General features: G+C 41.6%; 1 protein-coding gene and 1 long non-coding RNA gene across 2 annotated transcripts; one reads left to right on the top strand and one right to left on the bottom strand.

The window, feature by feature from the left end:
• Nucleotides 1-1,126: 1,126 nt before the first annotated feature.
• LOC107281379 (uncharacterized) lies at nucleotides 1,127-3,053 on the bottom strand. Its single transcript, XR_003242720.2, has 3 exons — nucleotides 2,802-3,053; nucleotides 2,614-2,724; nucleotides 1,127-2,522 (listed from the first exon to the last, which is right to left on the bottom strand). It is a non-coding gene; the product is annotated as an uncharacterized lncRNA (long non-coding RNA).
• An 11,217-nt stretch (nucleotides 3,054-14,270) lies between these two features.
• Nucleotides 14,271-15,062, top strand: LOC4340978 (uncharacterized). The gene has a single exon (XM_015786523.3). The coding sequence runs from the start codon at nucleotides 14,354-14,356 to the stop codon at nucleotides 14,819-14,821; it is 468 nt and encodes a 155-aa protein (XP_015642009.1). The 5' UTR covers nucleotides 14,271-14,353; the 3' UTR covers nucleotides 14,822-15,062.
• The last annotated feature ends 11,842 nt before the right edge of the window (nucleotides 15,063-26,904 follow it).

Raw genomic sequence — 26,904 nt, 5'->3', positions numbered from 1 at the left:
GAGCAAAGCTATCTACTAACCTAGAGATAGTCTATAGAGAAAAACGAGGCAATGGATTATAGAGCTATAGATACCCATGTAGACATACCATTGAAGTGGTTTACTATTAATCTAGTATATTGCTGAGATGTACATGTTTTATAGATAGCACCTTACTTTACCATTGCGGGTGCTCTTAGGTCTCCAATCGGCACTGGATTTCCGGTGTTGATGATCCGTCGTCCTCATAAGTGGCAGATATTTGGTCCGGAAATGAAGAGGTTCACAAGCCCTAAAAAACGCGTCGAGACGTTTTAATTCAATCAAGTGATCAGCTGCTTGAAATACAGCAAAGAAAAACCCCAAATACTAACCCCTAAATAACCCTGCATCAACCGTAATGGAACATATATTGATCCGCAATATTAACACACGGATCAAATACTCATCAGTAAAAGAAATCACTAGTTCACATATCAACAACTCATCTTGGGCTCGGAACTCACTGGTTCGCAAATCAATCTCGTGTCACCTGATCCACCTCCTCTAGCATGGCTGTCGTCATCCACAATCGGAGTGGGGCGAAGAGGAGGCCACACGCGCACACACTACTACGAAATACGTTTTTTGTGGCGGCTAAAACAGGTTTTCGCTGGCGGTACTAGGAGCCGCCAGAGAGTAGAGGCCAGTGAAGATGTATAGTTTTCTCTGGCGGAGTCCAGCCGCTAGAGAAGATCTATTTTCGCTAGCGGCTTTCTCAATGGAGCCGTCAGCGAAAATCTCTTCTCTGGCGGTTCGCTAAAGCTAGCCGCAAGCGAAAACTTTCTTCGCTAGCGGCTCGCTAGTACTAACCGCCAGAGAAAACTTGCTTCACTAGCGTCTGACTAAGGACAGCCGCCAGCAAAGATGCGTTCAGTCAGTCGTTTGCTGACACATGGGCCGCCAGAGAAAACTGCCCGCCATCTGTGTGTTGACACGTGGGCCGCCAGGGTAAACTTCTCGCCAGCCATTTATTGACACGTGGCCCGCCAGTGAAAACTTACACTATTTGGCTATATAATTTCAGATTTCAGAAAAATAGCAGAATACAGTACATCTTTTTGTGCTCAAATTCAGAATTCACCCACAGGTAGTATACTAGGTCTGATTTCAGAATTCACCCACAGCTCTCCAAAACATATACTAGGACAGATTTCAGAATATATATAATTTAAATTACATTTGCACTTGATCAGTTTCAGATCAGCATATGTATACAATTTTCAGAACATAACATATAAATTTCAGGACAAGTATATATATTTCTGCATCTACCCATTTATTAACTTATGTGCATATATTTCTGAACAGAACATATCCATTTCAGAGAGTAAATTCAAAAATTGCAGCACAGAATCCTGAATGTACCAATTCCTGAAAATCCAGCAAACAGCTCATCTCCTGGAAAATCCCATCTGCAATGGTTCAGTACTGCAACTGCACTAAATTCAGATTCAGACTTAGATTCATAGCTCGTATTCATATTCAGTCCTACAGCTCTTCACATATATTTAGCCATACATCACATATATACAGCTGGGACATCATCACATCATTTTTCATCTTGCAGATCAGTTTCAGTTACAAAATAAAATGTCCCTATATATATAAAGCTAGCATTCACCTGAATCAGTTCAATCGCAATCAGCAGAAGCAGCAGCATAGTTCATCTCAATTTTAATATATTGTCTGAAACATACATGTGCTGCATTTCAATATCTATTTTCAGATCAGAATAGCAGCAGCAACAAAAATAGCAGGAGGTACCACCATCCAGATTTCAGATTCAAAAGTAAATTCAGATTTCAGATTTCAGATTTCAGACTTCACCACCTTCTTCTCCATCACCTGCAGACCTGGACATTTTCACATATATAAACAGCAAAATCAGCTATGTGCTAACTACTACTATATCCCACTACTGCTAGTCTTAAAAGTCGACTAATGATATTGACGTTGAATTTAAATTGCATGCTTGCTCCAGTTAGAAAGAATATCGTTTTCTGGCAAGCCCAAAAGCCCTTCTTTATCAAAAAACCTCCCAAGCTGGTGACAACATTCATTGTGAATGAAATAGCACAAGTCTCGTTGTATATTCTGAATGGATTTATCATCCAGCTCCCTATCACTCTTGGGGAATTTTAGAAGCTGCATCGAGATAATGGCAACAGAACTTGTTAGCAATTCAAAGTTAGCAATTAATTTAACAAACGTATTGATGGCATCTACTTGCATCTCCATAATTTTTGCAATATTGACCATTGATCCTAAGGAACTCGCAAGTATAATATCCACATAGTACGCTTCCCTTCGGTTGCTTGTGACACTTTTGACATCAATATAAGGTATATTAGTTAATTATAAATGGATATACACGTGCATTTATAAAAAATTAAGTAGTTGTATGTCGTCCAAAATTAATTACCGGCCACTTATTGCGGATGTATATTTGATCTCTGTCGTTTCGCCGTTGTCCGCCTACCTGGTAATACCTTTTATATGCACTGCTTGAAGAAAACAATTAATTTAGATTCATCAAAGCTAACAACATGTTGTCATGAGAATAAAACAATCATCCATATATATATAACTTACAGATCGAAGATTCTGAGGATTTCCTGATATGATTGTATGTCTTTATCAAGAGAATCCAAGACTATAACTTCGTTATACTTTGGATATAGAAGAAAAGTAATCCAGTGGTCGCTGCAAAAAAAAAAAAATCCTTAGTCGAGCCGCGATTAAGTATATACTCGTAGTAGATATTAGATACGAAAACTTACTCAAAGGCGTATGGGGCGTAGATGCATTCTTTGCCCTGCATTGATTCAAGTGCTATAGCTACGTAAGTAGCCACATCGCGAATTTTAGCTTGATGCCTTTCTGTCAGGTATGCATCTCTCTCTTCGGGAGTCATGGCCGCAACATGTGCCGGTACCCTCTTCTCATCTAGCGTGAAGGTGTGGTTCGGCTTACTTATAAGGCAAGGGTCTAGGAAGCCGACAGTCTCACGCATCTGTTCTGCTATGACGTAATTCATCCTTCAAAAAAATGGATGATCGAATTAGTTAGTACTATAATGCATAGGTACTATCATCAATTTAGCTAGTACTCGTGCACTTACAGACACCAAATGGCGACCAAATTGGCATCGAGTCTTTGCCTACGGTAGAGAACATGCATATCCTTAAAACTAACATGTAGTAGACATGGTCCGCTCATGAAAACCTCCTCTGAAACGGCAACTGTAAATGATGAAAGGCCTTTTATTCTACTTGCTTTCATGTACCATTCATGCCACCTTTTTAATTGCCAAGGTCCTTCTTCTAATTCCCATGTGGGGAGGAATGCTTTGCCATTCTCAAATAGTTCTGGCACATCAACAGTAGGAATAAAACTCAAAGTTTTATCCAAGCTTATTTTCAGGCCTTTTGCTTTCCTTTTATCATAAACATCCTTTGCTTTCCCCTTGATATCTCTCTTCCTTCCTGGGAATGCCTTTACCACAAACTTTTTCTTGGGCGCACTTTTTTCTTTGTGCTCTTCTACAGCCTCTTCTTCCCTCTCTTGTACAACCTCCTTTTCCCTTTCTTGTACAACCTCTTCTTCCCTTTCAAGCTCTGCTTTATCAAGCATTGGCTGCTCAGGCTCTAGTTGCTCAGGCATTGGATGTGCAAGCTCTGGTTAATCTGCGTGCTTTTCAGGCTGATTGGATTGCTTTGCAAGCTCTGGTTCATCTGCTTGTTTTTCAGGCTGATCGGCTTGCTTTTCAGGTTGATGCCGAGGTGATGCATCTTCTGGAGGATCCCCCGGTTCTTCGTCCATGTTACGCAAGGCATGACATAGTGACCGCAGTATCCTTGGCGGAGAATCCGTTGATCCTAATTGAATATCCTTTTTGTGCCATAGTATTATCTGGTCAACTGCATCTCCAAGGTACACGATATCCTCGGGTGTTGGAAAGTCTATCTCGTACATCCTGTGATCCTCATTTACCGTCCGCACCTCTACCTTGGCATAGTCATCTGGTATATCTTGGCAATGAAATCTGCGCCCTGGCATTGCCCTTCCAGTTGCAACCTGAATTGTCTTTCCTGTCCTTCTAACCGGAATAAGCAGTCTGCAAGGAGTATCTTCCTTTATATCATCGACTGGATAGCTAGGGACATCGGGCATAGGAAACGCATCTTGCATCCTATCAACGCGTTGCTGAAGTTCCGGGTTTCGGTTAAAAAATCTTATGCATTCTTGCAATGTTGCTGCCCTACAGCTAGCCACTAACTCCTCCTTATATCGATCACGTTTCTTGTAGCTAGCAGCATCTTCTTTGAAGCCATCCTTCCAACTAGCCTTTGAGGAGACTCCTCGAACGCGGCCTCCGTGCTCCGAGGTTCCCAAAGCAACTGACAGTTGGTCCACTTCTCTGTCTGGCACGAATATCCCATCCTTCTGTTGTGTGACGATCTCCTTCATCTTGTTGGCTACCTGCTGGAGCTTTGGATCTTTGAAGACTACATCGCCCTTCGAGTTAAAAGATGGGGTTCTTGCATGCACCCAGTTCCTGGCTCGTTCGTTATGATATTCCATAGGAATTGGTTTGCCTGCCTTTTTTAATTCTTCTTCTTCTTTTCTCCATTTCTTGGCTTTAGGACGGTAACCGGCCGATCCCAAATGATGAGGATAGATGTTTTTTCTTGCCAGTTCTAACATTTTCTGGCTCTTCTCTTTTTCTTCCGCTGATGTCTTCAAGGCCACGAATTCTTCCCACTAGGCCTTTGTTATCTTTCCATAGTCATTAAAAGGTTGGCGATCCTTTTGAACATATTTCGTGTTCAGATCCGTTTTCCAGTTTCGCCATAACTTGCCCATAGTCTTTAGCGCGAAATCCTTCGCTGCTTCTTCGTCTGTCCCTTCTGGAAAAGAAAACTTACTTTTCAGCTCCGTCCAACACGTGTTCTTTTTAGCTGGGTTAACTTTCTTCCAATCTTTAAATGTGATCTCCACGTTATCCCTTACTATTGCCCCACATTGGTTGCTATACTTGGAACATACATCTTCAGGCGATAGGGGTTCCCCTTTCTCACCGATCCGCGTAAGGGCGTGGACTTCTTTTGACAGCACGTTTTTGCCTCGCTCGCCTCTTCTTTTTTTGGGTTTACGAGAAGCTGTTGGGCGCACGGCAGATGCGGCTTCCACAGTTGGTTCCCTTTCTATAGGTGCGGCTTGCGCTTTCCTTTTTGAGCGGCGTGGAGCATTCTTCTGTAATTGTATCTGACGTGTCATCGGTTAAAATCCGCACTCACAATTAGATTTGGATAAACAAAATATGTTACGTACCACCGGCTCAGGGGGAATGTAATCCGAGTCAACCTCGTCGTCCTCACCACCGCCCTTATTCTTTCTTGGAGGAGAAGGATGAGGGTCACTCGGTGAGTGATAAGAGTCACTCCCTGCTTCACCGGAGCTTGATGACGACAATTCTTCCGCGATTACTTGCAAGCCGATAAGTTCAGTTTCATTGGACTTGTCACCCGCGGGTTGTGCTTCATTGTGTTTTTCCATAGCTTTAAAAAAGGTGTATAACTATATTCAGTATTACTAACTCAGATTTAGAACTATATTCAGTATTACTAATTCAGATCAGAGAACCTAAACTCAATTAATGAAGATATCTCAGATTTCAGTTTTCAGTTTTCTCTACAGCATATTTCAGCATTTAAATCACATTTGCACTTGAGTTTCAGATTAAATTCAGAACTTTCAGTTTTTATAATAAGAAGAGCAGTGTTCACTGAAAAAAGAAGAATATGTGTTAGTGTGTTTTGAGCTGCCCTGCAAATTAACGATCAAAGTGTTTGTCTGTTATTGAAGAGGAAAAAAGGGATATGTACTGTTTATCACAAATTCAGAATTTGCTAAATGGGGATATGTACTGTTTGTACTGAAAAATTCAGAATTAACCCAAATATCCCAGGCATTTCATCAAACATTCATCAAATATCATCCCAGGCATTTCATCAACCATTCATCAAACCATGCATATCAAATATCCCAGGCATTCATCATATGCTCACCAGCGACGATGCGGCAGAGGTCGACGGATGAGGAGGCTGCGGCAGTCGTCGGAGGACGCGGCGGTCAGCGGAGTAGGCGGTCGGCTGAGTAGGCGACGGAGGAGGCGGCGGCGGTTGGCGGAGGACACGGTCGGCGGAGGAGGCGGTCGGCGGAGTAGGCGGTGTGGAGGAGGCGGCGGTCAGCGGAGTAGGCGGTGGTCGGCGGAGGAGGCGGCGGCGGTCGGCAGAGTAGGCGGCGGTCAGCGGAGTAGGCGGCGGAGGAGGCGGCGGCGGTCGGCGGAGGACGCGGTCGACGGAGGAGGCGGTCGGCGGAGTAGGCGCTGGAGGAGGTGGCGGCGGTCGGTGGAGGACGAGGTTGGCGGAGGAGGCGGTCGGCGGAGTAGGCGGTGGAGGAGGCAGCGGCGGTTGGCGGAGGAGGCGCTAGGGTTTTTCGCTGGCGCACAAAATTTGGGCAGCCTAGCGGCGCTAGGGTTTTCGCGCCTTCGCCGTACTTAGAAAATTTTGGGGTCGTTTGCGTACTTATAGGCGATGGTTTTTCACTGGCCGGCCACCTAATCTCACCGCCAGCGAAAATGATTTCTGCTAGAAGTGTTCTTATTGGCCTGCCAGCGAAAATTGTTTAATGATTTTAATTCTTTTCTTTTTTTAATGCAGATATATGTAAATAAAATTTACACAACATAAATAATTCAACATCCATAAAAATATTTAATAAATTGTTTGAATCATAATGATAGGAAAAGAATTAATAATTTATTAAATTGTTTGAATAAAAAATATAAAATTAATACTTAAATATTCATCATGTCACATATTAATACTTAAATATTCATCATGTCACATATTAATACTTAAATAATATTCATCATTATCCATCATCATGCATGTCACACTTCATACATAAATATTCATCATCCATCAGTTCACATGAATTAGCCTTTCACATATCTCCCTACACCTTCATTTCTCATGTATGGCTTCGGCGATTCGCCAATTGATTCTTCGACGCGTAGTATCTTGTTTCGAAAATCTGTAAATAGTATCATGTTCTCATATTGATTGTATGCCTCGATATCTTCGACATCATCAACTCCCAAAATACTTTGTTTTCCCGAAATAACTATGTCTTTCTTCAAATTAGATGGGTCTGTCACATAGAAAACTTGAGCGACCCGATCGGCAAGCACCCATGGGTCTTCCTTGTGGCCTACGTTGTCGAAGTCGAAAATTGTCAGCCCAAAGTTGTCCACAGACATGCCGGCTGGGTGTTTCACCCATTGGCACCGAAACAGTGGAATCTACATATTTGGCCCGTAGTTTAGTTCGCAGATTTCTTCTATGAATCCATAGTATGTGCTCTTTTGCCCAGTTGTGTCGATTGCTTCTACTTGAACGCCACTATTTTGGCATGCACTCCTTTTGTCTTTCGCTTTTGTGTAAAACGTGTATCCATTCAGATGATATGCTTGCCATGAGGTGTACACACTTGATGGCCCGTCAACTAGCATTTTAATTATTCTTTCTTCCATGGTATGGCCATCTGGTAGATCGAGGTCCTTGAACCATTCAGTAAAGTGATGCTTGTGTTTCTTCATGATCCATCTATTAGATCGACCCACATTTGTTGCTTGTAATTCCTGCAGGTGTTGCTTATGTACGGCTCCACTAATGCGAGTTGCTGCAGTACAGTGAAATGAGCATCTTTCACTTTTTTGTAGTCATTGTCGTGGATTCTTTTCTTCCCTTTTGTTCCTTTCCTAGATAATCTACCTTCATGTCGAGGTACCGGTAAACCAATTGCTTTCCCATATTTTAGGTAATCAATGCAACACTCAACGACCTCCTCGGTTGTGTATCCCTCTATCATGGATCCCTCTGGGTGGGCGCGGTTCCATACGTAGCTTTTTAGAATGGACATGTATCGTTCAAAAGGCCACATCTGATGCAGGTAAAGGGGCCCAAGTGCAATTATCTGAGGCACGATATGAACTATGAGGTGTTGCATCATATCGAAAAATGATGGAGGGAAACACATCTCAAGGTCGCACACTGTCTGTATAGCGAAAGCCCGGAGAGGACCTAACTCTTCAGGATCAATTACTTTCTGAGATATGGAATTGAAGAAATAGCACAGCTTTGTGATGACCAGCTTTACGTGAACTGGTTCGACTGCTCTAATTGCAATGGCAAGGAATACTGTGAGCATTACATGACAGTCATGGGAATTGTAGCTCGAAAGCGACAGATCCTTCATCGACACTGGTCGCTTAATGTTTGAGGAGAAGCCAGTAGGCACTCTCACCCCATGTAGGGATTTGCACAATGCCATTTTCTTCGCTCTTGTCAAGGTGTAGCAAGCAGGCGGAAGGTACACTTTTCCATTATTACCTTCATCCACAGGATGAAGCTTTATCGTTATCTGCATATCCACGAGGTCCTTACGTGATTTCAGCCTATCCTTGCTCTTAGTTGGTATGTCCAGTATAGTCCCAATGGTGCTATCGAAGACATTTTTCTCTAGGTGCATGACATCAATGGAATGGCGTATGTCTAAATCTTTCCAGTACGAAAGGTACTTAAAGAAAATGGAATGCTTCTTGAATGGCATGCTAGAGCTTACTGGCACTTCGGCATCATTTCTCTTCCGCTTATTCATTTCCTTCTTTTTTACCTTCCCAAAAACAACCTTCAGGTTTTTGGTCATTCTGAACACTTTATCACCCTTCCATGGTTCTGGTGCATCACCTTCCTCAACAGTACCGTCGAAATATTCTGCTTTGGAGCGGTACGGGTGTTTCTTTCTTAAGAAACGCCGGTGCCGCATGTACACTAGCTTCTTCGATCCCTTAAGATACCTGTACACAGTACCATCCACACAAATAACACAACCTGTCTTCCCCTTGATCTGCCCCAATAGGTAAAACAGTGCGGGAAAGTCTTTCACGGTGACAAAGATAATTGCATGTAGCGTGAAGTACTCCCGAAGGAATTCGTCCCAAACTCAGATCCCGTGTTTCCACAAATCGCGCATATCCTCCAGCAAAGGCTCCAAAAACACATCCATGTCATTGCCAGGTTGTCGTGGTCCTTGTACAAGGATGGTCAACAAAATATACTTCCTTTTCTGACACAGCCACGTTGAGAGGTTGTACATGGTTAGGAGTACTGGCCACGTACTGTGTGAGCTGCTCAAGTCACCGAATGGATTCATTCCATCGATACTCAATGCAAACCTTACGTTTCTTGGGTCCTCTGCAAACTTATGGTACTTTGTGTCAAATTCCTTCCACTGTCTTGCATCTGCAGGATGACGAATCATCCCATCCTTTTTTCGCTTTTCATGATGCCAGCGCATCAATTCGGCATTCCTCGGGTTCGAGAACAAACGCTTCAAATGATCTTTCACCGGAAGGTACTACATGACCAGCTGGGGAATCTTCTTTTTGTTGCTGTCTTTGCATGGATCGGACTCTTCAAGATTGTCAAGGACAACATCCTGACCCTCGGACTGGCTACGGCTTGTTTTGTATCGACTACTCTTGCATGTTGGGCAGCTGTCCAAATCCTCGTACTCTTTACGGAACAGGATACAGTGGTTAACACACGCGTGTATCTTTTGCACACCCAATGACAACAGGCATATAAGCTTCTTCGCTTCATAGGTGCTGGTTGGCATTGAGTTGGGCTTCGGCAACAATTCTTTTAGTAGAACCAACAAATCGTTGAAACTACTATCGGACAAATTGTTTCTAGACTTCAATCTCAGAAGTTCAAGCACCGTACGCAACAATGTGAAATCCTTTCCACAACCCTTTGCGTCATCGTAGAAAAGTTCCTTTGATGCCTTTTGTAATGCATTGAAATTATCCAAACCACGAGCAGAGCCAGCCACAACTTCAGGTTCAGCATGGTGCAACATCTCCTCCAAATCAAAAGCAGTTCCATCACTACCATTAGCATCATCTACCGTGACATGACCATCATCAACATCATTAGCTGTGTCATAACCATCATCATTAACCGATTCTTCTTCTACTACCGTGAAATTCCAGTCATTGAACACTTCATCCTATACTACTATCTCTTGGTTGGGAACTTGACAACTTGCAGGGATTTCTCCATGGTATGACCAATTTGTGTAGCCTTCAACAAATCCATCTGTCACCAAGTGTTGCTCGATTACAGATGGATCATTCCAAAATTTCTGATTTTTGCAGTGTTTGCATGGACATCTAATTTCATTTGTCTTCTTAGCTACAACATTTTTCTTCGCAGCTTTCATAAATATGTCGACTCCTTCAATATATGACGCACGATATCTCTCTCTACGCATCCATGATCTATCTGCCATCGTCTATGCATTGAGAAAAAAAAACTAACAATTAGTTTAAATAGTTTTAATAATATGTCACATTAAAATAATTACGCTAATATGTAAAAAAATAAATTAAACATTGTGAAAAATATTACAATTAGTATAAACACGGAAAATTTAAAACTATATTATGACTTCATTTTTTTTAAAAAACCTACCACCCATATTCCCAATACATGACAGCTAGACATACAACTAGAAAAAACTAGACAAAATTACCAAACTACCCTCTTTCTTTCTCTCAATTCTCTTCCATAACCAGATATAGATCTAAAGTGCACAAAACAACCGTGCCATATAGATCTTCTACAAATAAACCTATCAAAACATTGCGAAATCTATATACATTGATCATGTACAATATATCATAAAAATTTTGACCGTTTTGAGCACCACAAAACAAATCAAAACGAATATGCCTTGGAAACTTGACCTTGCAAAATCTCAACGTAGAACGGATAAAAATGAAAAAAAACTTGAGAAATGGAGTACTATAAAGTATAACTAACCTTTGGTACAAAAGATCTATCAAACCATTCGAGTTCAAAAACTTCTCCCCTATGTTTGAGTTCATAAGAGAGAGAAAATCGTGCTCAAATGGCATGGCAGCTCGGGCACGGCCTTATGTAGGAGAACCAATTTTCACTGGCGGACTACGTAATACACCGCCATAAAAAATGATAGAGGTGGCGGTGGCTAAAGAGCGCCGCCAGCGAAAATAGCTTCATCTACAACGGCGGTCCACGTTATCGTACCGCCAGAGAAGATGAACTTATTTTCGCTGGCGGCGCGCCGAAGGTACCGCCAGCGAAAATAGAAAAATCTTCGCTGGCGGCCCGTATTACTTAGCCGCCAACGAAAATATTTTTTCGCTGGCGGTCGTTGCCTCCCACCCCTCGTTAAAACCTTGCTGGCGCCGCCAGAGAAAATATTAGGCCAACGCCATGAAAAATCATTTTTCTAGTAGTGACATGCATTGCCGCTGCCCACGAACTAGATCCACCGCTCCTCCCCTCTTAGCGCTGAGAAGAAGGCAGGGTAGACGAGAACAAGATTAGGTGTGGGATGGTAGGGACGGGGCGGGGTGATAAGGCGGAGCTAAGGCTTGACGATAGGGAGGTAGCCTAGTGATGAGCGTCGAAGGCATCCGAGTGGTGATCGGCCTGCGCCCTCAGTTTGGCTAGACGGATCCACCGGTGGGGAGGCTAGAGTCGCTAGATCTAGCATCCCAGCCTCCTCACTAGCTGATGAGGGGGCAAAACCAGAAGTAAGAGGAGAGAAGGGGGAGGCACGCACAGTGGGGCGAGAAGGGCGAGGCAATCCTAGAGTGTGAGCCTGGAAGAGGAGGGGAGTCGATGCGGATGGGAGGGCACTTAAATCTTTATTTCGCTCTGCCAATATGCTTGACTCACCTCCTTCGACCAGCTCTTTTGTGTCGGTTTGCCCAAAAACTGACACTAATAGTTACCTTTCTATGTCGGTCATGTAGGGAATTGATACTACCTCAGTTCCAGGATATAAGGAGTTTTAGAATTGAACACGGTTATAAAAAAGTAGGTAAAATTAAACGGTAGAAGATTATGATTGGTTGAGAAGTGGAGGTTGGTGGGAATTTTGAATGGTATAGGGTTGCGATTGATTGATAAGAGAATATTGGTGGAGAAGAAGTTATATTTGGGACAAATTCTGTAGGAAAAAAAATATTATATTTTCAGATGGAGGAAGTACTAAATACATCAATGCTGTTTATTAAACAATGTCAGTAATGATCCCGAACAATGTCATTTTTCTACTTCTGAGATGCGTAGGGGCTCGGAGGGTGGGAAATCCCATATTAGTGCTAGTTTTTCTACTACTCCCTCCATCCCATAACGTAAGGCGCTCACAAATTTCAAGATTTAACCTTCAAAATATTTTGACCAACATTTAGTATAATATGAATAATATGAATTGAATTTTTACTTGTTAAAAATTATATCATTGGATTAACATTTGAATTTACTTTCATATGGTTATAATTTTGTTACTATAAACCTTGTAATATATAAGAATTATAAGACTAAGATTAGTTTTGAAGACCGTATCAAGTTTGACTATGCCTTATATTATGGAATAGAGGGAGTAACTGGTACGGACTTGCCGGTACTAATAAGATGCTTCACAGCAGTGAAAGCTGAATTTAATGGATTTTAATCCAAAAGTATTTTCTTATGATATACTTTTTTGTCATAAAAATGATATATTATTGAAGCATTTTTTTCAAAGATTATCCGAACGAAACAAAAAAAAACACCTTATATTTTGAATTAGAGAGGCAATTAAGATAAGTGCAGCATTGGAGTAACGCGCAGAAGACTGTACTCAATAAGACGACGTTAGAGCATGTGTAGTGTGTCATGCATGCATCGATACTAAAGGTGGGACCCATGTCAGATATAGCACCTCGTGAGAACTGATGCAGTGTATAAAGTTGGCAAAGGTACTTATTGTGGGCCTCACATAAATTAAAATAAGATAAAGAAAAGTCATAATCTCTCTCCTACATACAGGCCAAAGACACAATTTGTCTGACGCGTGGGCCATGTCATGTGCTCTTTCCAGTAGAATCGGGACCTATGACTAGTACCCAGCTCTTGCTTGAGACCGGCTAAAAAACATATCACAGTGTGTGGTCTATCCTTTTCTCTCTCTTCTAATGCCTCCTCTAAGTGCAACACTGCGTATGCTCTTATCTGAAAAGCATGACGAGTGTGTCCTGTCAGGAATACATGTGCGACACTCCAACAAATAGCTGGACAGATCACCCCTTTGGCCATCTTATCTGAAAAGCAATCGTAACGTTGTTCCTTTGGTCGTATCTGATCCTATTCTCCCACCATGCCACTTGTAAACCAGATTTTTGAAGAGAAAGTTTTGGTGCCGTTTCTTCGGGACAATGATTTGTTTCAAAGGTTACGTATGGCTAATTACATCCGAAAAGAAGAACATGGTTTTCCTATTAATAATAGAAGTTGGATGCATCCATGCATATTACAATCAAAAGTATAATTAATTAAATACCCAAGGTATAACCAAATCAATATGCTGTCAGTAACGAGCTAAGCGAGCGAAATTTCGTTGATTAATTTAGAGTTAAACTGAAAATGAGCATTCTATAGAGAAAAACCAATATAGAGAGAGGTCATGTGATATGTTTTCGACAAAAATGAATTTGCATGTACAAGTTAGTCTTTCCAAATTAAATAATAAATGTACTTGACTATTGACTCGATGGAGATGGTCTTTTTCTGCCACGATCAGCAACCAGTACTACATAGACATGTATCACTGCTGACTTATCACTGTCAGTTTAACGTGAACAGATAGTGATGGAATATTACTGCCAATTCAAACAAGCTCCTGCCAAATCGAAAATGAATTGGCAATAATGCTCAGTATTGCTGACGGTTCAAGGCATGATGTTTTCTAAACGGCTATGATGCTGTTTTCTATAGCAGTGACCCCCTCATGTTGCAGAATATATGGACTGGTTTGGTAAACCATGGATCACCTGAGGATATATAACGCACCTAGAGTTTAGCGTAGTGAAAATCAAGATGAGATCGATCGCCTAAAAAGCTCACTGCTACAACTCAGTTAAGATAAGGACAACATATTATAGGCATGGGTCCAAGGGAACATGTCTTCGTGGAAGGACCACCACATGTCGAAGATATTTACTATAGCAACCTAAATATTACAACGTAGAGTGACAAACACTCCAAACAGATGGCAATTCTCCATTAATTCTCGCATATAAATAGCACCATTGTCGCCTGTACTACCGTGAAGAATCGTATTCCAACACCAGTTCCACCCTCTACAAGGCGCGTCTAGCTAATTAAGCATGCCACCGTCACGTCGCCGGAATAACTCCTCACTCTTGGAGTCATCGACCATCATCACGGCCAACTTGATCATGGCCTCCTCCTCCTACCTCCTATCCAAGATCACTCCGCGTGCCGCACCGTCGTCCATGCAGTCTGCAGCTCCGGCGCCGGCCAGACCACCACAGCCGCCGCCAGCCGCTGTGACGGCCCGGGCATGGCCTACGGCGGTGTCCGCACGCTCCGTCGAGCCTGCGGTCACCCGCAGGAAGGTGCTCGTGGCGCCTGACGATGGGGAGGACGGCAAGGTGGACGAACGCGCCGACACGTTCATCAGGAAGTTCAAGGAGAGGACGCAGTCGGACATAGCGCGTATGGAAGCCGAGGCGGCCGCAGCAGTCGCCGCTGCTCGGCCGCCGCCGGCACTCGGTGCCGCCAACTTGGCTGGAACTGCGTACGGATACTATGGGACGGGATACTATTGTTAAGTAAGACTCTGCGCTGCTTGGATACGTCGTTAGTTTGCTACTACAAGTAAGATTGAAAGTACCGCCAACTATGTATATATACTGAACGCATGCTTGCTTTGACCTGTAAATTAATTTGAATTTCAATAATTCTGGCAGCTGTCGATGGGTAGCTAGTTTCAGGGTTTAACATTGTAAATACTACTTATGCATGATGATTGTAAGATAACTAATGTGCTAATGCATTTTAGTTTTGGATAAACACAAATGTTCACATGGGCAACACATGGTCTGCAATGTTGGGTTGAATTTTTCCCTCTTTATTTTTTAGCAATTTCGAAGACTTCTAAATAAAAATTATTGACCACCAGCAAAAGCACGAATTCATTGAAATCCTCACCCAGTTGCGGATATACTTTCAATAGGAATTTACTGAGACGGGATTGGTTGCAAGCTGGTCTATATTTTTTAAGCACCTTCACGAAACACCTATATTCTTGTAGTGAGATAAGGGATTTTCTTAGCTTTTATGTTTTCTTGAGAATCATTCAGGGATTTACTAAATTGCCTTGGATTTTATTTGTTCTCGATTTTTTCTGACTTTATTTTCTTACTACTTTGTTTTTTCTGATACATTTTTAGACAAAATGAAGGTTTTTTTTTCGAAATTTATCTAGGTTTTGTGAATTTCAATGTTAATGTTTTGGGAAGTTTGGTTGTGCCATTGCGATAGGCAGATACCAAAATAGTAAACTCCCGTATGCTGATCTAATTAAGAGTGTGGTGTCATGATCGCGGGGATGGATGCATTGGAAAAACATCCATGCTTTACTATAAAATAAGTGGTGGTGGTGTACGGTGAATTTTCCACCACCCCACTCTGAACATTTTCCTATTATATATGAAGCACCAATATTGTGTTAACTAATTAAAAAATTGGTAACTTTCCGTTCATCACCTCTCTTTTGTTGGCATTTTTGTCCGTCGAGGTGCTAATTTGGTTGAATCCGACTCAAGTTTGCCAGAGAGATAAAACTAGGGTTCGCTAGAGAGGTAAACTCGACTTCGACCTCGATACGGGAGCGACTTCCATGGTATTTCCTTCAATTTCTTGAGGGAAAAGATAGGGTAGGAGATATAGATCAAAAGCGCTCAACTAATTTGAGATTATCTCCACGGGTTTGGTTGAATCGGGCACAGGATTGGGGTGGCGTCGGGTGTAGGCCACTGTCTCTGCTAGAGCTTGACGAAGCTACTGTAACGACAGGGAGATAAATTGACTTCGGCTGGGACTATTTTCCTAGACCCGATGAAAAGAGGACGCAAACTTGACTTTAACGGAGAAAAGAAAGATGTAGTGTAACGACAGGGAGATAAATTGACTTCTGCTAGGACTATTTTCCTAGACCCGATGAAAAGAGGACGCAAACTTGACTTTAACGGAGAAAGGAAAGATGCCAGAAACAGAGAAGAGACATAAGGAAGGAATTTGGACTTTTCCATATTTTGATTTGAAAGGGATGATTTTGATTCCTTTTTCCAATTAAATAGTTGCTGAAATGATCTTTCATTTATTTTGTGTCCATGTTTCCAGACCCAAACTATATCCCATGTGTGTTGGCAGGAACAAAACAGTTCGGTTTGCTGACCGGTATGAGATCATGATTTGGATTAAATCTAATTATAAAGATACAATTTATATTTTATAAATCCAGATCATTATATCTAAACAAGGACCAAAACTTTTCTAGATCCACTATATATATATATATATATATATATATATATATATATATTTATGGTTACAGAAGAAATCTGCAAGCGCACGAATTTACCATTGGAGTATTTCACCCGGAAGTATTCCAAGACCGTATTTTTAATCCCAACGGAAGATAATAAGAGTGACCTTTGCTAGTGCACCTTATACATACATTACTTGTAATAGTCAAAGTCTAAGCAGGGGTTAAGTTTAATGTAGGGTAGAGTGACATGAAGCAAAGCTAATCAAATCCTCGTAATGGAGTAATTCTAACTAAGTGGAAGAAGAATTAGAAAGCACTCAATTCCTATACTTCTAATATACACTCAAATCCTAGTTTACATCTGCTAGTATACAATCATGTGGCCAATACCCCCTAACAGTGCCCTCCTTGTACATCGAGAGACCACCCCGGGTTGCCGAGTTCCTTACGACAACCTGTCATAGCCGTCCAACCGGGGCTAAATACGGAGGAGTACACACCCCAGGAATTTGTCTTAGGAATATATACTGACATGGAGGAATATCCGTAATGAGCTGTCACCATCAGCGGCCCACCTCTACTCTCCCGCAGCATATATGCCCAATTAATGATATTTAATAATCTAAGCGCCGTGCTTACATTACAAAATACTACTCTACACCCGTGAACATGACATAGAGCAACTGATATATTAAACATTAAACCCGCATGATTGCACCTCTCTGGTACACTACCCATAGAATTGGTACGACACAAATATAAAGTAAGAACAATACTCAGACTAAACAAAGTACCGAAGATATATAAAGAAGAGTATTTCATTAATATAGAAAGTATTACAGAAGAGAACACAAGAGCTGCTAGAGCCATACCAAAATTCTATTCTACTCCACTTAGCACTAAGATACTAATACTAAAGTATGAAGAGGAATTTGAGCTTGCTTGAATGTGTTGCGAGAGTGAATGAGCTCCTCCTTTTATAGGGGTGGTATGGCGGTTAATGGCATGTGAAATGTCCATTTTACCCTCACAACCGTCATTGAGAAGCAATCCTGGATGTCCACGTGGAGAGCTAACCAGACTGGGCGCCGCCGAACCTGGGCCGGCCCAGCAGGCCTCAAGCTTCGACAGGGTGGCTGATAGGTGGGCCCTCATGGCGGAGGCCTCCTTATCCATTTGCTTGCTTAGGAGTGAGGTTTTCTCCACTTTCTCTTTATTTTATTTGATAAATTCTTGCAACATGTTATTCTCCAAGTACAAGTGAAACTATATTATTTGAAAACAAATATGCATTGTAAGCATAGCTAATTCTCCACTATTTTAGTCATATTGACAGTCGAAATTTGACTGTAACGACCGTCAACAGATGACAAGGGTGGTCAATTAGTCACTGCTAATAACAATCAATGCGTAAACTAGTCCTTTAAAAAACTGAATTTTAGCTCTTTAATAATATCATTGAAAGTTTGGAACTAGTCTTTATTGCTATATCCTTTTAATGTAAACTAATAAATAATCTCACAAATAAGTATCTTCTATTTTACTTTGAAAAAAATGAGAAATCACAGACTAATTTTGTAGATCATGTTTCATTCTAATGTTTTTTAGGCTTGCTAACTAACTAAACTAATAATAATTCTAAGCTGCACAAATAAACTAGATAAATACCTATCTTAGTTAACCTCAATATAGAGTAAAAACAGGGGGATGTGGTGGTGGTGTTCGGATAGGAGGGTGTTGGCCCCCTCCGGCACCCCCACAACTACGCCACTGCCCATCCCATTCTCCTGGACATTCTCTGGTGGGCCCTCAGTCCATTGGCATAGTGGTTGGGCTCATTTGGAGGTGTTTCATTAGGTTTTTGGGTCCAAAACACTATAGGTTTGAATATAGGTTTGATTCTCCTCCTTCTTTATGTATATTTCTTCACAACTTTGGTAGTTTGTCACCTGCATCCAAATATACAGCAACACTTGTGGAAATTGTTAGAAATATACCCAACCACTTATGTAAGACGTTTTACACATTCAGTTTTGTGCAGGTATTGACGGCGAGAATTTGATACTTAATAGCTGTCAACAGTCCCAACCTAGTGGAGCACGACCCAAGAGAATCCTTAGTCGTCCTCCTGTTGACGGTCCTTAAATCATAATATTTGACCATCAATACTTGCATATAATGAAATAAAATATGGAATCCAACATAGTGGTAGGGTTTATTACTAATCATTTCTACTAGTGTTGGTGAAATATGTGTATGTAGGTAATTTGAGGAGAAAACACATCCGTCATGCGATAAAATGCACCTCCGCGAATTCAGGATGCGTTTACATGAATTGGAGGGCCCATATATAAACCAAAACCACTTAGAATTGGGCCAAAACAATGTGCAAGATGTTGGGGGCCCATTAAGCAACCTACCGGCCAAAGGAGAGGTCAGGAGGACAGTTTTTTGGTTCGGTCGAACCGCCAATTCGGCCGAACCAATCATGGCGCCTCCCGCCATCTGGCTTCACGTGGACGGCTCGGATTTCTCCCCTAAGGCGGTTGCAGGGTCTTTTGGTCATTTCCCAAGCCCCTAACCGTCATTTGGAGCCTATATAAGGAGGATTTCACTCTCATTTCCAAAACACAACTTTGAGCTGAATTATAAGAGGCTCTATTGTATCTTTTGTACATTAGAATTAGGTAGAGAGTGAGGGGAAGCTCTGGAGGAGTGCCCGGAAGTTTGGCCCTCATCCGACTTCTATCTCGACGAGTGTAGCTTCCTAGGAGGAATTCTGGAGGAGTACCGGAGCTGTTTGTATACTCTGCTCCGGGTTCGGAGAACATCTTCTATAAAGTAAGCATTCATGTTCCTTTCTTATGTTATTTAATTACTTTGTTTAAGTAAGATAGATTTTCATCTTTGCGGGTTCATTGTCTAGTATTTATACTAAGTGCTCTAGTACTAGGACTATGGATAAAGAAGGAAGTTCCTGTACAAGTATTAGAGTAATTATTAATAACTTAGACGTGGTGTCTAGGTTAAAGGTTACCTTTATTTGTTGTGTATCCCACGGATTTGTCATAGGTAGGCGGCAGGTGGTGACAGCCCTGAATCCCGGCCTAGTAATCCTCCACGTTCGGATACATCATAGAGCTATAGCCGGAACCACGCTGGCAGACCAGCAGGGATTGGTGCCCGAAGTAATAGATATGAAATGACCTTTGCTTAGCTTAGATAATTAAGACACATAGAAAGTCCTCTCTAGCCTGCCTACCTTAAGTTGTTGCCCTTGGATAGTCTTAGCCTTAGGGAAATTACACATGTTCCCTGAGTTCAATATTCTTTTGGGGTCACTCGAAGGTGAAGTGCTACAACGGTATTCCGTGCGCTTGCAGATTTATCTATTATCATAAGAAATACAAACAACTCCCATGCCCTTAAATAGCTAGGTACCCCTTCAGGGTTTCTCGGGTTTTGTTTAAACTAAAGTTTAACAGATCGTCATTTTTCAGTTACGGAATTCCAACTTATCATTTTTATTCAACTGCTATTTACATTTCATATTGTTTTTATCTTGTTCTTACTTGTTTCTTCAATTTGCTTGTAGGAATAAGGTTGATCTGTATTGCATGTTCAACAACCCACGGAGAGATGCATCAAGAACAACGTCTCATATGGTTGTAGTTGGGTCGTTAACGTTTCTCCCAAATCGTAGTTATCATCAACTCACCGAAAGATCGGGCCAATCGAAGCCGTGAGTGTCTCGAGTGGAGCTCAGGGTTTATCAAGTGGTATCAAGAGCTTTACCTATAACCAGAAAATGGCTATACAAGAAAACAAAAGAATTGTTCTTTTCAGTTTTTGCTTTGTTTAGTTTTGTGTTGCATCATTGTGTCATGTTGTTAGTCTTAGCGTGTAGTCGTTTAGGGTTTTGAGTTCTTGTCACGTTTAGTACCACCACTGTCGCTATCGCCATAGTGTCTTTGTTGCCGTCGGGACATTTGAAAACAGAATCACCTCGCTGCCAAAATTCTATTTTGTAGTTTTTAGAAACTTTTGTCAGTTGGTTTTGGACTTGCTGAGTTCCATCTAGTGTTTGCTGACCTACCAGTGCTCGTGTTTTTGCCATGCATGTGTGTGCGAGGAAGAAGACGGCAGGATATAGAAGACTGGATCTGTGCAGGTCGTTTTCTTTCTGGTTTGCCATGAGTGTTATTCACTATTTAGCATGTGTTTGGTTGGGAGGATGGGATGTGTCAGGTTGGGGGCAAACCCATTTTTCAAGGTATTTAGTTTGGGGACGGGTGATATGGGATGATGTGACATCCTGACCCAATTAGGATGGGGACTATGTAGTCCATGAGAGCTGTTTGCGCATGTTTAGTACCTTGCTAGTTTAGCAAGGGTGGAATCAACTGATAAGGTCTGTTCTCTCCGATGATATCAATTCCGGGTTGACCCTTTTACACAAAGCAAGGACAAAAGTGTATGTGGAGTGGTATGTGTAAGTGGCCCGCCCGTCAGTTGGGCTGGGCTACATGGTCCTAGAGAGAGGGTTGTTACAGATGATCCATGAAAAATAATATTCCCTCTAGATCCAGGTTAGTACCATCCCTCAGAAAATGGCGGACCAATCCAATCCACTTCCCCTCTTTCATTGCCACATGGGTATATGATCGAGATGTCGACTAGGGGGGTTAATAGGCGATATTAAAAATAAATAACATCTAATCAAAACTAACCCAAGTTGCTAGGCTTGGTGAAGGATAAGACAAACTAAGAAATTATATTAAGTTTTGCAATCCTAAGGTGATGAGTGCTCAAATAGTGTCTATGAATGTGAATTACACAAAAGTAAATGTGTTGACAGTTGTTATGTACCGATTTCGATTGCAACTCGGCTACCGAGCTACAGCACAGTGGCAAACCATGATGACCACGCGGGAGAGCGGCGGTGGCTCGGTGCCGACGGCGGCGGCACAGAGCGGCGCCGGCTAGGGCACGACTCGGCCGGCACAGGCGGCAGCGGCGGCAGCTAGGCAAGACGGCAGCGGCTAAGGCTCGGCCGGCTAGGACACAGAGCGGCGGCGGCGGCACTAGGCTAGGGTTTTGACGGCTAAACTACTAGGGTTTCAACGCCGCCACTAAAAAGAATTAACACCCTAAACGGGAGATTACGGATAGGTTCCTCACAAAACCGAGACTATCGGCGAGGAGGAGACAGCGACGACAGTCCGACGGCAACACACGGAGACGGCAGCGACGTTAGATCAAAACCTAGGACGGAAACAAATTAGAACCGGAAAGATTATGGCAATAGCTATGACACGGAGAGGAAAAACATATTACCGGCGACGCTAGGGCGACGACGGCAACGGCGGGAGGCGGCGGCAGCGGCCAGCGGTGGCAGAGCAGCGGTCGGTGGCGACACGGCGCTAGGGCTAGTCGGCGGCAGCGGCTAGCTAGGTCTAAGGCTAAAATAAAACAAATAGGAAAATAGCGGGGGAGGTGGGTTCTAACTTAAATAGGAGAGGGGAAAAACTAAAGGAGATGGGGCCAGAGGGGAGTCAGCAGAGTGGGGAGAGGAGGAGGCCGACTCAGACTCCGATGGGAAGGGCGGCACGCGGCATGGGAGAGGGGGAGCGGCGGCCGAGTGGGAGGAGGAGAGGGGGAGGAAAAATAGGAATAGGGAAAATAGGATAAGGAGTTTTAGGAAAGGAACGGAAACGGAACCCGCGAACGAAATAGGACCCAACTCATCATGCAAAATGAAACCGCGGACGAAGAGGGGAGTGAATCGGGCATGACTCATGACCAAAAGCGTAAGATAAAGATTATTATTACTTCAAATCTTGACAAGTTAAATTAACAACATTGGTTCTGGTGCTGTGAATATCCTGTTAATGATTTTAGAGAAAAGAGAATTCAAAAAATAATTCTCCCTGACAAATTAGATTATTAAATACATTGTTAACTTGGGTTTTCTCGAGGTTAGCCAAAGTAATTTCTATAGATAATTTATTGGTGAATTAGAAACTACGGAAAAGGGGAAACTGCAGGTGTGACAATGAATCAAGGGAAAATTAGCATTTCCTAAAAGTATATCAATCAGAAATAATATAGTCGTATTAGGATTAGAGAATTAACATGGATATAGTCAAATTAAAGGGAAAATGAGGCCGGCAAGCAAGGAAACACACCTCCGGCGAATCACATGCAAGCACACGGATTGAGGGGCCCACAAGTCAGCTCAAACTAACCTAATGTGGGGGTCAAACAAACGGGAACCGACCAAGGGGCCCACCTAACATACTCCTACCAAAGTCGGTGGGCGATGGCGGTGGAATGGGTTCGGCCGAACCATACTTGGCGCGCTTGGCACTCCTCTTCCATGTGTCGACTCAACCACTCCCAATGATAGATGTGCACGATTAGCGGCCCATAACCACCATAAAACCATCATTACAAGGCTATAATAGAGGGGTGCTCTTCACTTCACAAGAAACACCGAAGGAGCAATTCTCTCTTCCATATTGTATTCTCTATAGTTCTAGTAGAAATATGTCTAGAGGAGCTTCGGTCCTATAGTTTGTTCGGAGTTTTGGGTATGTCTTTAGTACTTTACTCTTCTTGTAAGACTATAGTTGAATTAATAGAATAGTTTACATATTTCTTTATTGAGCTTATGTTCTATGAGTAGTATATACATTGTATATCTACTTCAACCTAGGCTAGTCGATCTATGCTATGGTAATAGTCAAATGACCTTTATAGGTTGCTCTAGCTCCAACTTAGGTTAGTGCTATTATTTGCTGGCATAAGCACAATGCTTAGGTTAGATAAATATCGTTGGATGCAGGTGTTCCCCACGGAAAGTGAATTAGGCGGCAGGTGGTGACAGTCATGTCCACCCTTTGTATTCGTCTACGTTCAGGTATGACGTAATAGTCCGTAAATGCTTTAACCATGCTGGCAGACCAGCCGGGAGTGGTCTCTCTGCTGTACCTAGGTGCCTAGAACTAAGTCCTATGTTGTTAGCATGTACTTGTTAAGTGTATACTAAACATGATTAGTATAGAAGTACAATTGTACTATAGTTTCGTATTGTTATTTTGTACTAGACATTATAATATAGATGAATCTCCTGTGTCCACTACCTTGTTTATACTATGGTGAATTAATTATTATCCTAACCCTTTTTTACACTATGGTGAATTAATTATAGATTGATTAATGATATATAAAACCATACCTTTATGCCACCACCTTCCCTTCGGAATACTCATGGGTGAAATGCTACAGTAGTATTCGTGTGCTTGCGGATTTATTTGTGAATGTAAGAAATACCAACAAAATGCAATAAGTAAATAAGACACAAGTGAAGCAATTTTTCATCTGAATTTTGGGAACTCGCTGGTTTCTTAATCCCCTTGTGGCAAGTTCAACTTCACTGCTCAAACCACGTACCACTAAACACCTTCGTTGATGGGTAGGTATTTATATTTGTTACGGTCACAGATCAACCCGCAAGCGCACAGATACCGATGTAGCACTTCAGCTTTAGAGTATTCTGAGTGTATCGAATCATAGCTAAGGGGTGTGTATATCAAGGAAAGAGATTTTATCCAAGGACAATAACTAATGGTACGCTTTGGCTAGAAAGGACAGCAATGGAATAATTAACTAGACATAACTTACAGGCCTGTAGCTCTATGATGTATCCAAACATGGAGGGATGTAAAGGGCAGACAGGGCTATCACCACCTGCTATGAATATCACTTTCCGTGTAGCACATAACAAACGAAGGTAACCACTAACCTCAACACTATGCCTAAGTCATTGATTACTATTCAAGCCTGGCGCAGGAATTTCCTTCTTCATCAAGAGTCCTACTTATAGGGCACTTATTACAAAAAATAAGCAACGAACTCGCAACTATGAGAATATATCTCACTTAAGCAAGGTAATTAAATACCAGGAATCATGAACACTTACTTGTAAAATAAGGCATCCATCGAGGTACAAGATGAGAGAGTGCGCCGACACTTACTTGTAAAATAAGGCATCCATCGGGGACACTCCTGAAGATAGGCCAACATCTCCGGAACATCCCAGAGAGAAATCATACATTTAGGGCTCTCCTTTCGGAGCTTCCCCTCACTCTCTTCCTATATTTTAACTCTACTAGAGAGCTTCCTAAATGTGTAGGTGAGTTGTACTCCACTTGTTGTGCAATTTGAGAGTAAGAGCTTCTCCTCCTTTTATAGTCTTCCTATGACGGTTGGAAGGTCGGTAACCACCAGGAATCAAGCATAACAGCCTTTGAGAGATTATCAGGAGGCTACATGTGAAAGCAGATGGCGAGGGGAATCGATGGAGGTTCGGGCGACATTGTGGTTTAACTGACCTTCTATCCCATCTCCCAGGCTCCCAGTCATTGCTTCGGTTGGGAGGAGATCTGGTGGGTCCCTACATGTTGTACCTTTGTTGGACTCAATGGTAGGTGGTTTTGATTGACATATGGGACCTCCATTTGTGTAATCGCATCCAATTGTCCGGAGGTGTATTTTGTCACATGGCGTGTGGTTTTGGTCCATAGTTCATCTGCATACGCATATTGACCAAGACTTGTGGAAATGGTTAGTAATAACCACTACCTCTAAGTTTGGCATTCCATTTGCTTTTAATGCAAGAATTGATGGTTGGATTCGGTACTTAAGGATCGGCAACAGGACCCCTACACTTAGTCTTTTCTCATCCCTAAGTAAAGATTATGGATGACAACAGAGATATGATTCCCTTGAAATAATTCCAGCATGCATGTTATTCTAAAGCATACACCATCTTGGGTGATTTAAGAATGGAACGGCCTTGATTCAAGTTACATCCACTCCTCCTGATGAGTACCTTGGGTTTTTTTTTTGTTTTGCTCATAAAACATAACTTTACTTTACTCCTCAATTGATTCTCTCAGATCGCTCAATGTGTATGATTCCTCACCAAGACAGTGATTTTGCTCTTTCTTATTTCTACTTCTAATAAGGATTATGTGGAGCCCATGTATGAAAGAAGAACGGCATACTTGCATCACATATATTGCATAGTCAAAACCCAGATCCAAGAAAATAACTAGTCATACCATCATGATCAAGATGTGCATGAGTGTGGACAACGGATATATGTGAAAAAGGGGGAAAGTGTAATGATGATTCCTTTTTTTGGATCCTCCTCCTTGCACTTATTTGGAGAACATGGCTATTTTTTTTTCTCTCTCATCATTTTTTTTCTTTTTCTCATGCACGAGAATAGTCTCTTGTGAGCTTTTTTCTCAACATTTATTTTTTTCTAGCTCATGTCTCATTTTCCATGTATAGTTAGAGGAGAAATCATAAATATGTGAAGTCTTTATTTGATGGATGGTTAGTTGATGCGGACTTCTAGTGTAGAAGTTTAGCTTTTGTGGTAGATGTATAAATTATTCTGACTTTCTACGTAGAAGTATAGCATATATGGTAAATGGAAAGTATGTGTTTGCTATCCTCCAGTGTAGAAGATGAGCAAATATGGTGGGTGTGTGTGATATTGATCATGAAAGTATGAAAAGAATCTAACAAGGGTCACTAAAATTTCACCAAACTCAATGCAATAACAAGCAGTTCCTTCAAGTTTTTATTTTGAGTAAATTGCACCATCGTACAACAACTTGGCAGATACGTACGATATAGTGGAAGAACTTGAGAATTGAATGTCGGAGTGCAACAAATTGATAATTGGGTGTGTTCTAGTTTAAGAATTTGACAATTTATTATTTTGGTGCATCAACTTAGCTAAGCAAATACTGGGTGAGTTTTTTTCACGATGTCAATATGCCATTACATAGTAATCCTATGGATATTACCTTATAATATTAAATTTAATCTTTAAGAATTATACAACACATACAATTTACATCCAATTAACTTTATGAATTTTTTTCTTCACCTTCTCAAATATCAACCGAAATATAATAATTTCTACATCCAGTTTAATTGACTTTCTGTTATTAGTTATTAGAATAAAAATATAAATATGCTTATGCAAATCCACACTATTATATTGTCAGAATAAGTACTTAAAAACTGAATTTATAAAAAAAATGCTTCAAATAATTAAGTTGTCGCATAACTTCTTAATTTACTGTATCAAAATTGTACTTATCTTACAAGCTGTTGCATTTATATGATCACTTATTAAGTTCTTATACTAAATTGCACCTAGCTGCTAACTTGTTATACTAAAATGCTCATTTCTCCAGTTATTGTACTAAATTGCACCCACCTGCCAAGTTGATGCACCATGGGTGCAATTTATTCTTTTATTTTAGTCCAAACTCG

Source organism: Oryza sativa, chromosome 6 (genome assembly GCF_034140825.1).
Source record: "Oryza sativa Japonica Group chromosome 6, ASM3414082v1".
In the NCBI taxonomy this organism is placed as follows: Eukaryota; Viridiplantae; Streptophyta; class Magnoliopsida; order Poales; family Poaceae; genus Oryza; species Oryza sativa.
Note: the sequence above shows the minus strand (reverse complement) of the source record. Positions and strands in the feature narration are given on the sequence as shown.

Coding starts and splice junctions, on each gene's coding strand:
- LOC4340978 (XM_015786523.3), top strand. CDS start 14,354: ATGCCACCGTCACGTCGCCGGAATAACTCCTCACTCTTGGAGTCATCG.